Source organism: Echinops telfairi, unplaced genomic scaffold, assembly GCF_000313985.2.
Source record: "Echinops telfairi isolate 266 unplaced genomic scaffold, ASM31398v2 ScPeMD7_7;HRSCAF=31, whole genome shotgun sequence".
Classification (NCBI taxonomy): domain Eukaryota; kingdom Metazoa; phylum Chordata; class Mammalia; order Afrosoricida; family Tenrecidae; genus Echinops; species Echinops telfairi.
This window is the reverse complement of record NW_022103904.1, coordinates 24698291-24710387: the sequence shown is the minus strand read 5'-3', so window position 1 is coordinate 24710387 and position 12097 is coordinate 24698291. Positions and strand designations below refer to the sequence as shown.

General features: G+C 49.4%; 1 protein-coding gene across 1 annotated transcript in view; it reads right to left on the bottom strand.

Moving 5' to 3' along the window:
• HOMER2 (homer scaffold protein 2) overlaps positions 1-12097 on the bottom strand; it is a 133911-nt gene that overhangs the window by 24493 nt on the left and 97321 nt on the right. Inside the window, exon 5 of the mRNA XM_030884476.2 lies at positions 8408-8539. Within this exon, the coding sequence (XP_030740336.2) occupies positions 8408-8539 (132 nt within the window). The remainder of the gene's footprint in view (positions 1-8407; positions 8540-12097) is intronic.

Below are 12097 nucleotides of genomic sequence, written 5' to 3'. Positions count from 1 at the left end.
CTTTACACAATTGATGTGTGTATGGATTGCGATAACAGTTGTATGAGCCCCTAGTAAAATGTTTTAAAAAAACAGTGGGGGGAGGAAATATTGAAGAACTAGAGGATAGTGATGCGTTTCCCCAGTGTTGTGCTACAGCCTGGATATAGCCTCCCTTCTGTGCGGCCCGTCTGTGAGGGGCTGTCCAAACATCGTTGGGTCTCCACTTTGTCTGAGCTCCTGTCATGTCAATTTGATTGCTTGTTTTTGAACTGATACTTGTTCCCGCCGACACCTCATGATCACACAGGCTGGTGAGCTTCTTCCATGTGGGCTTTGTTGTTATTTTAATTGCTGTACAATATTACCCTGAAGGATATACTGGAGTTTCTTTAACATGGTCTCTATTTTGGGTGTTTAGCTGGTTTCTGTTTTTGCAGCAAGGAAAATCCCTGTAGGTAAATCTATGTACAGGTATCCTCACTTCTTGGAAGTCTGCTTTGCACCACTGTGCGTCTATGAAAGACTTACATTAGTACCTGTTTTGGATAATTCAAAGAAACCCAAAGAGGGGTTTCTACCTTTATGAAAAAGGCAAAAAGCAAAACTAGCACTCAGCATTTGTTTCCTTGTGAACCATTTAAAGTAGCAGCCCTGGTGGTGCTCACTGTAGGTTAAGTGTTGAGCTACTAATCACAAGGTCAGTGGTTCAAATCCACCAGTCCCTCCATGGGAGAAAGGTGACGCAATCTGCCCTCATAAAGATTTACAGTCTCGGAAACCCTGTGGAAGAGTTCCACCCTGTCTTATAGACTCACCATGAGTCGGAATTGCCTAGGTGGCAATGGGCTTGGGTTTGGCTGCCGTGAATGAGACAGCATGCTCCTGGAGCCGCAAGTGTTGTATCAATGAAGTTACTTTCCAGGAGCTTCCCGCTGCATCAAATGGCCATGGCTTTGAACTGTGGCTGTGAGCACTATCTGCTGGGGTTATTTTAGGGCTGGTGTGTTATTTGGTGGGTTCTGAGGATACTAAAAATTGTCTCATATAAGTTCATGATAATTGCTTCTTCCCTTTCAACTATTTCAGTGTACCGGAGGTTTCGTAAGTTCGAGACGGCGGGGGAAGCCTGTATTCAGTTACACTTATTTCCCTAGAATAAACCTCTCAAGGGAATCTCAGGGATCAAAGAATATTCAAGCACAAAGGTTTCTGAAACACGAGGAGGACTTCAGAATGTACTTGGAGAATATGGGATTAAAAGATAGGGAATTTTTCTGTGAACTTGTTGAAACTCCCTTGTATATTGCCTAATTTTCTAACACTGTATTTAGTAGAGTTATTTTCTGTAGCTCTAAAGTTATGGTAATAATCTGTGTGTGTGTGTGTATAAACTATTCATTAATAGACAAGGTGGACAGTCTTTATTTCTTCTTGGAGACACCAACAGTTTGGACACGGCAGCCAGTGGTCTTGGTGTGCTGGCCTTGAACTCGAAGGCCCCAGAAGTGGCGCGGCCCTCTGTGGGTCCGTATCTTTTTCAGCCGCTCCAGACCGCCTGTTGTCCAGACTGTTGTCCAGGACCCGGCTGTATTTGCCGTCCCTCACATCTTTCTGTCTGTTCAAGAACCAGCCTGGAATCTTGTGCTGCCATGAATTCCGCAGGATGGTGATCACCTCTTCTTCGGTGACTCTCCTGCTCTCTCAGTGAGGTCGGTGTCTGCTTTCCTCAACACCACAGGAGCACGTCTGCGCCCCCCACCCTTCCTGGGAGAGATGGCAAAGGCTACTTTCCGCGCCCGTCGGTGTTAGTGTTGAGGACTCGCGATGTGTTGGAACTTCTCAGGGTTCCTAGAGACTTGGCGGCGGCAGTGGCACTGGTGTGGAGGCCTCTGGTGGAAGAGACGGTCATAATCTTAAGCAAGGCATTATCACAGAATTGACACTACCGCTTGGTTTTAGCTGGGGATTTCTTTGGTCTTAGTCCTTGATTCCCCAAAACGCAGATGTAGACGTGTGTTGTCATCAACTTGTGACGAATGCGCCAAACCAGAAAATCCAACTCCCTGTCATCGAGTCAGTGGGGCCTCATAGCACCCCCCCCCAGGGGGCGGGGAGAACGGCCCTTGCCAGTTTCAGAGACTGTAACTCTTTACGGGCGTGGACAGCCTCGTCCTTCTCCCGAGGAGCAGCTGGTGGTTTCAAACTGTGGATCTTGCAGTTAGGAGCCTGATGAATAACCACTATACTCTATCCTACAGGGTTGCTATTAGGAGGCATCGACCCGATGGCTGTGGCAAATGCTATTCATTGGTTATTTAAAATGTTTCTTCTTTTTCCCTAGTCTAACCAAACCCCCTGTCTGTCTGAGGCAGGCCATAGCCCATGCCTCGGTGGCAGGGGCTCGCTGATCAAGGTGACCCCGCAACTTACTTCCAAGCTGTATTTTCTTTTCTTTGTGGTGGGTGTGAAGTTCCGTTTCCAGGCTGTCGTCCACTGGGGGACTAGCAAGCTCTGAACCCGTGTGGTTTGTTAGGGTCCAGAGATAAGCCTCGTTCACACACACATACACACACAGAGTAAGCCACAAGTTGATTAAAGCGTAGAGTCACTTCAGAAGAGATGGAGCGGGTCCCTCTCTGGAGCTGAGAAGGGCACCTAAGCACAGACAGACAAACTCCGTCCAGGTGCGCAGCCGGACTGCCTGTGAGTGGAGAGGAGGGCATCGTCTAGGCCCTAGACAATGCATTTCCAAAGGGGGTGGGCAGGGGTTCCCCGGAGTGACTCAGACCACCCTTGGGTCTCCTGCCTCCTCCCTCTCAGTTTCCTCTGGGCCGCTGCCTGGGTCGGCCTGGCTCAGATTTCTCTCGGAGGACAGTCCCGCATGTTACTGGGGCCTGGCCTCAAGGTGAAGGTGTCTGACCAGCCAGTTCTGAGTCCTTTGTCCATCCCCTTAGCAGACAGCGCAGACGCCCCCGTCCTGGTCCTGTCCCTGTCAGTGGGGATGGAGAGGGCGACCTGAAGGGGCTGGGTTGACCATGAGCCCAGGTGGATGGCAGCCAGGGGACTCTTCAGACGGAGCCGTGTGGTGTCATCTCCTGCCTGCCTCCTCGCTCTTGCCAAGACTGGAGATGGAGCGGGGGAGGCCATCTGAATGCCATGAGTGCAAGGACCGTGAAAGAAAGAAGGTAATAAAACTCCCTCAAGACCCCTCAGCCCTCGTATCGTGGAGCCGCTGTCCCACAGCCAGCAAGACCCTCCTCAGGACTTCCCTCCAGCATGGACGACACCCGTTTGCTTCAATTCCACAGGTAAGTTTCCAGTACATTGTAGCCAGAGCAATCTGACTAAAACATGCTTATGACTAATTAATATCCCCCACTTTGAAAAAAGTATTTACAGCAGGAGCCAGAACAACATTCTCCCACTACAGTAAGCTAATGAAGCAAACAGAAAGGGTGGCTGCGAACTACTGCAGAAATAAGTGAGCTGGGTTGAAAGCATTTGGGTCAGGATTTGGACGTCTCCCTGCCAAGGAATCATGGAGTTTCCTGCCAGGAAGGCCATCCTGAATGGCTCTCTCTTCACGGCAGAATGCTTCCTCCAGCGAGTGAGGAATCAGACGCAGCCAAACTTAAAGTAGTGACAGCTCCAGGGATTTTAGTTCTGCAATGCCAGAGAAGAGCTAAATGCTAACAACTGGCCCCTTCTTATACTTGGGGCTCCCTCTTTTGTCTGTCCTGAGTGCTTCCTCTCGCCAGAACACGCATGCTTCTCCTCCAGCGTCTCCAGGAGGCCGAGGCAGATCTCCTGCCTCCTGTGTGCACAGATCAGCCCTGGTTCACTTCTGGGGATGCACAGTTTCTGCTGCTTTCCCAAAGTCTAGCCAAGGAGCTGTGGTGTGAAGTGGTCCTTACAAAGGGAGCAGCTAGCCCAAGGGATGTATTTTCTTTCTGGGGGGGCTGCGGCCAAAAGAGAAGTGCGGTATAAAGAGTTCTCCAATGAAAAGTGTCCACAAGAGTGCGCCCCTTTCTAGCCTAGCTAGAGCGTTTGATTACCAGTTCCCCTCACCAGTCTGTGGGTGGCTGCTCTGGGCCTCCAGGAACATTTAGCGGCAGCTGCTCCCTCAGAACACTCCTGGGGAACCCTCGAGCCCAAGTTCCTCTCTGCCAGCTAATTGCCACTTGTCCAGACTGCCAGCCTCACTTGACGGTAATTTATCACAGTGTGGTTAATTGCTCCCTTCAAAAAGAAGAGAAAAAGTTGACTGGAAACATTTCGAACAAAGGAGACATCTGAGGGCTTGTTTGAGAAGTCTCTGTGACAAAAGGCAGGTTACAGGCACAGGACTGACGTTCGGACGGGCGCTTCAGCACCAAGTGACTCAGGGCGACAGGACACTCCTCTTTTAATGAGAGGACGTTTTCTTCTGCCTGGAAAAAGCAGAAGGGCCGTGCTCGGAAGCAGGTCCGCCTCAAGGTCTCGGCCATTCTCAGGCAGAACTGAACTTGAACGTTCCTTGCTTTTGTTTCTGTGTTTGATGCTTTTCATGGAAAGTTTTCCTTCCTCTTCCGTACTTACTCGAGACCTCCAGAGACGGAACCCCTTGTCTCGGGCAGTTGTGAGAGTCTCTCAAACTGTGCCGGCTGTAGCAGGCTCAGGCGCTCAGGACCTGAGTGGGGGATCCTGCCTCGCATCTCCATCTCTTCCTTCCCAGGGGTCTGAGGGCTCCAGTGCTCTGAGTGCGGAGATGAGGGGATTGAAGGAAGAGCCACTTGGCAGGGGGAGGGAGTCTCCCGACTACCACCTCCCCCACGCCCCCAGCAGGTACTTCTGCAGGAGGGAAAAGGCCTGAGGTTCCATTTATCCCCATTCTTTCCAAAAATCACCAGCATACTTCCCTCTACTTCATGTCCATGCTCTAAGCTCACCCCACCCATTCCTCTTCCCCATTTTTGAAAGTGGCCCCAACCATCACCCACCATCGCCCTGGAGGCTCCTGCTTCCCACACCCCTCACTGAGCTCTGCCGGTAGATGTATTTTAAAAGCGCTCCAACTCTTCCTCCAGCCCTCACCATCTCTAGCCTGGATTGAGTCAAATATACCATCTTTCTTGCTACCAGAAAAATCAAGTGGAAAGGTAAATCTGGTCACTTTCCATCATGGCTTAAAATTAAGGTGACCAGATTTTAACACTGGTAAAGCGGGACACCATTGATAAAACTCATATCCTGGCGAAATAGCCACATGGCAGCCGAAAACTGTATACCCTAGCTTGTGGCACATTCTTTCCAAAAATCGGGACTTTTTTAAAACACTGTGAGATGCAGGGAAAAACTGTTAAAAATCGGGACTGTCCCGCCAAAAGCGGGATGTCTGGTCACCTTACTTAAAATGTTTCACAGGTTATGAGGTGACACCTGGCCTGACCTAAGACCTCTTACTTTCCCAGAGCCTGGCACGGCTGACCATGTCCAGCCCCCCTGCCCCGCCCCCACCACACTTTCCCAAGCTTGCTCATGCTAACCACTCCTTTTGTCTAGAGGATAACGGAGAAGAAAGATCCTGGGGGTGAGCCATCTCACCCTGCAGTGTGCGCAGTCGGATCGACAGTGGCTAACGGTGGAGGCCCTAGGAGGAAGCCACTCGGAGGGCTGGTGGTAAGTGGATTTGAACAATGACCGCATCCGTGGGCCCAAAGAGAGCCAGCACCAGAGCATGCCATGTGGATGCAGCAAAAAGAATAACCCTAAAACCACGTGGACAGAAGGGCTGTGACCCGGAGACCAGCCATCCTCCTCCTCCAAGCAGACCAGTGTTTGCTCAAAAGGCTCATTAACACAGGAGGCATCGTCGGAAGGGGAGAGGCAGCACGCAGGCTTCAAAACACACATTCCTCCTCTCCACAGCCACCCCCACTCCTGCTCCTGCCGAGCACCTAACGGCAACAAGAGGGTCCCACCCTGGGCACCCAATACTCCATTATGACTCTAAGTGACCAGCCAGGTCCTTGGTGGAAAGCCGATGACACTGGGTACCTTCTTGCAGAAAAAACAAAAGTGTTTTTTCCTCCCTAGGACAGACACGAAGAGACGTGGTGGCGCAGTGGTTATGAGTTGGGCCAGCCGCTCCATGGGGGAGAGACAAGCCTTTCTACTCCGTACAAAGTCGCAGCGGTCTCGGAAACCCACAGGGACAGCTCTGCTCTGTCCTGTAGGAGTCCCTTTTGATGAGAATCAACTCACTGGCAGTGAGTGGGGTTTTGAGGACAGACACTGACTGTGAATCTTTCTATCGTCTCCGTCTATTGCACTTCTCCTGGCCCCACCATCCATAAATTTACTTCTACCACACAGCACGGCCCCTGCAAGGGGCCCAGAGCCAGGATCGAATCCTCATTGGCATCTCAGGTCAGTATAGTCTCAGATCGGAGTCTGTCAGTATAGCCCATCAGTCAGAAGCAGCAGGCTCTTACAGAACTCGGGCCTGCTGTCTGCTGGGACATCGTGTCTTCCAAAGCTGTGGAACGGCACTTCCTGTCTCATAGTCAGTCTGTCGGTCTGCAAACTGGGAGATCAGGGCTGGAGGTGACATCTCCCAGAACGATATATCATGATTGACCCTCAAGAGTTTTGCTTCTTGCTCCGTGCTGCTGAACGTTGGAGACCTGGAGGCGTTAAATCCCAATCACGCTCACTGCGGTAGAGTTGATTCTGACCCGAGCAGCTCTATAGGACGGAGCAGACTGCTCCATAGGGGTTTCAGAGAATGTAATTCTTTATGGGAGCAGACAGCCTCAAACGTCTCTCGTGGGATGCCTGGCAGCTCTGAACCACGGAGGTTGTGGTTGCAGTCCAATGCTTAACCCAATGCACCACCAGGTTTCCTCACTCACTCAATTGCCAGCAAAGGTTATTGTCTGTATTTCCAAAAGTTATGACAATAATCTTCATCAAAGGCATCCTTGGCACCGAAAGGAAAGGCCATCGCTTGGTGTGAGCTGGGGATTTCTTTGTTCTTAGTTATCGATCCCCCGACAATGCAGATGCACGCCTGTGCTGTCCTGGACTTGTGACAAATGCTCCAAACCAAAAACCCAAACTCACTGCCAGCGAGTCGATGCTGACTCACAGGGACCCTGTAGGACAGGGCAGAACTGCCCCAGTGGGTTTCCAAGACTAATTCTTGAAGGGAAGCCCCTTCTTCCTCCCACCAGGTTTCCATACCTAGGAAATGGTATGAGAGATGAGGCTGAGACTACCACCAGCCTGGGTTGGGTTTCTCAGGCTGCTTAAGGAGCAAGCTCTTACTTGGAAACGCCAAGAGACACGGAGGATGGGTAATCTGTGCAGTGTCCTTAATTAGGGCAGTTGTGTGTCAGATGACTGGATCTGTGAGCCGGGTCTCCTCCTTAGAGGTGTGTGTGTGTGTGTGTGTGTGTGTGTGTGTGTATGTACACACATGTATATACTCGGGGCAAGCAAGAGATGTCAATGAGTGGATCCCTCCAAGAGTGGATTCCTGACTCATCTTGCTCTTCTTTGACAACTGCCCTTGGTAGACACAGGAATCCAGGCAGCCCGTCTGTACTGGGCTGATCCCCTCATATTCAATTCCTGAAAAATATCGGATTTGTGAAACCACCTAGGAACAACCCCCATGACTGTACCCTCCGTGCCCAAGATAATCCCGTCACGGAGGGGCTCGGCTAGCACGAGCCCGCCGGCCAGACATCCATGGCCCTGGTCTAGAGATGAGCCGCTGCAGCAGCCAACGTTTCTGGGGCCATGTGGTTCCGGCCCGCCCCCAGGCCTGGATGTCCGATTCGCCACTGGATTCCTTGAGACACTTTGAAATGCTTCCAATTCATTCCTATGTTTCATAAGACAGTTAGTCTTACTGACAACCCAAACAGTCTTCACACTACAGGGGTTCTCCTACCACCTGAGTCAGAAGGCTCTCATCTCCAAGCCAGCGTTCTGCTTTTCAAACCCGTCCGCTGGGTGAGGTCTCCCTGAGGGGATCAGCTTACTCCCTCAGTTTGGGGGTTCTCCATGGCTGTGAGCACCCATGACCTGCTCCCCATCCCTTTCTAGCCATCCACAAGCATAGCCGGGCCCACGCTGAGAATCGAATCAAAGCTATGCACTTCCTAAGAGAAAAACAACCCCCCCACCCCGACCCTGACCCCACTGTGTCAGTGTTAAGGCTCTGAGGACTCCACGCTGAAAGCCCCCTCAGCCTCTCTGCAAGAGCTGCCGCTCAAGCATCACCCCCGCTGGTGACTGGCCGAGACGGGCTACAGCCAGAAGGAAGCCTGCTCACCCCACAGCTCGACCCCAGCCCTGGCCCGGCAGCGAGGGGACAGGGCTGCACCCTCTGCGGGTGCTGTTCTCCCGGGTGGGGATGGGGGGAGCACCAAGTTACCTTTGTCAGCTGCTGCTCAGAGGAGAATCCCAGACCAAACACCGTGTTGGCTCTGCTGTCTGCCCACTGCCCAAACTTCTGTGATGTTTTGGTGAACGTCATATTCGGGGTGATTGTGCTGTTTATGATCACCTGCAGGAAAACAGTGCAACACAGAGGCATGACACAAACACGGAGCAGACACCAACACATCTCCCTAACACGTTTCCAGTTGGCAAAGCTAGTCCTTAAAGCCTGCATCCTGCACGCAGCGATGTTTGATCCTGAGTTCTTCCTCTTCTGGTACATCCCAGGCTAAGTCAGACACATAACCGTGACAAGACGCTCAACAACAGACGGCCAGTCTCAAATACGATCTTCTAAGCGATCAGTGGGAGAAGTCCTCTACTAAGCACAGAACAATTTCAAAGGCTGCTATTTATTCCCCCAAGCTGTCAGGCATCAGAGCTCCCTAATTGTTACCTACACCACACGTGCTCTTTTTTAAGCACCTGAACCCCAGTGTCCAGCTCAACATCCACTGAAGGTCCCCACAAGCACCAGAGCCTGCTGCTTCCTAACAGGGAGGAGAAGGTTCACTCATCAGGGTAATTTGTGTGTGGGGGTTAGTTTAAAAAAAGATTAATTGTAAAGGCATGGTTGGGGTGAGAGAAACCGGGAGTTTGCTATCACTGCTCCTTGGCCTACAGCAACGTGGGATGGAGAGGTGATAGAGCCTGGAGAGTCCAGGGAAGAAGGCCGCCAGGGAAAGAGGAGAGATGCATGGTTTTATTTCTGACAACAGCGCGTCCACACACGTCTCTGTGACCAGCGTGTGGCTGCAGACAAGCTCTCCCACTAACACATATGTCTCAGTCTCATCAGGGCGCCTTTAAACAAACCAGGGTCTTTATCAACACGTGTTGCACGAAGACCAGCTAGCTCAAAGAAACCATCTTTCTATTGGTCATTGCAGCCAGATCAAAACTAAGCAAGGTGACTCTAAGGGATGAATAAGCATCAGGGATGGGTCTTGCATTTGCCAACGTGCCTCGGAGAGCGAAGTCCAATCACAGTAGTGGTCTGAGGGGATCTTCCGGCCCAATCCATTCAAGGGAAAGAGGTCAGTTCAGAAGGTCATAGCGACTTTTTTTTTTTTATCTCTAAGGGCAATCGATAGATTTTTTTTCAAAGGATCTAGGATGATCATGGACGCTTATTATAAAAGACGTTTTAAGAAAAGTAAAACACTACATTGGTGAGTGGAAAACAGGCCAGGAAAGAATGTGCTTGGTAATTGTTTTCTGCCATGACGAGCACTTACGCAGTCTTTGAGGTGACAAGGGCTGTCCCCTGAGACTTTTGTTGGGAAGCCTCACCCTCTACATTCCACAACCCTGACCTTGCCCTTCTGCACTTGCTTCCCCAAACTCAACCCCATCTGAGTCCCTCAGGATGCCCAAACTGCCACGTGGAGGTGGAGTACATAGAAGAGCGCCGGTTCTTCCGGGAAGGGTTGGAGAGGCGGGAATAATATCCCCAGAAGTATAGAGAGCTAGATGGCGGAGGGCTCAAGAGACAATAGCTTCGCAGTGTGCTATTTTTATTTAATAAAGGGCTTTGTGATTTTGCAGTAATACTTTTTGACTCACACTCACACGCAGGCTACTTCCTCATCAGATACTTCCTCGTGGTTGAGCATCTAATAAGTAAGGCTTAGATTTTTGAATAACCATCTAAGGAGGCGCTCTAAAAGAGTAAACATATTATTCATATTAGTTACTATGGCTATGCTGACACTCAACAGTCAATGCAGAACATTCCTTGTAACTGGAAACAAAGAAAAAAGGTCTTGCTCTCTTTGGTATGAACTTCAGTCAATTAATTGCACATTGCTTAGCTATTTTTCGTTTTCATGTCTTTACCGCTTGTCAATCATTTTCCTAAAGGACAGACTTGCGGGGCACAGGTCCTTTTAAAATAAAAGAGATCTAGGTAGTAAGTTATAATCGTCACTAATAATAGAAGTATAATTGCTATATACAATAGACTAAGGAATTTGCTAATGATCCATTAGCTTAAGAATAAACCCTAACTTAGTTGGTGAAAGCATCTTTAAAGTTAATATTAATAGCAATTACTATTATTTGAGCACTTAATAAGCACTTGCCCTGTATTAGCTCACCTAAACCTCACGTGCCTACTGAGTATGACCTATTCATCTTCATCATAAAGAAGAAGAAACAGAGGTTCAGAAGGTTAAAGAAACTTGTTCAAGGTATCCCCGCTGGAAAGTAGCAGCAGCATCTAGAGAGAACAACTCAGGTTATCTGACTCTAAAACCTGCATTTTCAACATGGTGTAGTGGATACACGTTAGGCTGCGATCCCCACAGGTCGACAGTTCAAAACTCCCACCAGCTACTCAGGAGAAAGACTGACAGTCTCAGAAACTCACAGGGGTAGTCACTAGGAGCGGGTCACTCTGATTCAGCGTGGACTCGATGGCACTGAGTCTATGATATTCACTATGAGTCGGGATCGACTCAATGGCAGTGGGTTTGGGTTACATTATGTGGTAGGTTTGGTGGTGCCGGGGGTTCAGCACTAGGCTATGAACCTCAGGAAAGGACGCAGTTGTCTGCTCCAGTAAAGCCTCAAAAGTCCTAAGGAGAAGTTCTACTGTGCCTTATAGGTTCATTAAGGTTTGGAATCAACTCAACAGCAGTGAGCTTGCTGGTGGCTGTGGTGGCTTGCATGTCACGGTGCTGCTGGAAGCTATGAGACTGGTATTTCAAATACCAGCAGAATTACCCTTGTTGGGGAGGTTTCAGTAGAGCTTCCAGACTACGGCAGCCTAGAAAGAAGCACCTGAAAGGCTATCACCATTGATGTCCATCCGTAAGTGCCTCAAGTCCTCTTCACTTTCACCCAGCAAGTTACGTCATCTGCGTATCAAAGGTTGTTGAGAGTCGTCTTCTCCTCTGGATTCACGTTCTTCAGTCTCTCCGATGATGTCTCAGAATGCAGATTGAATAAGTAAGCTGAAAGGCTACAGTACTGACCCATTGTAAATGCTTCCTGGTTTTAAACCATGTTCCCTTTGAAGGACTCCCTTTGCATGAACACAAAAAAGGGTTCTGGAATTCCCATTCTTCTCAGTGTTATCCATAGCTTGCTGTGATCCACAAAACCATTGCATAGTCAGTGAAACATAGGTAGACGTCCTTCTGGTAATCTCCACTTTCAGCCAAGATCCATCTGACCTCAGCAATGTACTGCTGCAACCACTTTTAATTTATCTTCTACAATGTTTTAGTTGCATGTGACGTTAATGATAACATTCAGTAATTTTTGCACTCTGCTGTACCCCTTTTCTTTGGGATGGGAACAAAGCTTGAAGCAATAGGCCAGGTAGCTGTCTTCCAAATTCCTTGGCATAGATGAGTAAGTACTGCCAGTATTACATCCATTTCGGGGGAGACATCTAATTTGTATTCTGTCAGTTCCTGAAAGCTTGCTTTTCCCCAGTGCCTTCAGTGCAGCTTGAACTTCTTCCATATCATCAATTATTGATCATATGCTGTCTCCTGAAATATTTGAATGTTGACTATTTTTTTTAAATCATTTTATTGGGGGCTCATACAACTTATCACAATCCATGCATACATCAATTGTGTAAAGCACACTTGTACATTCACTGCCCTGATCA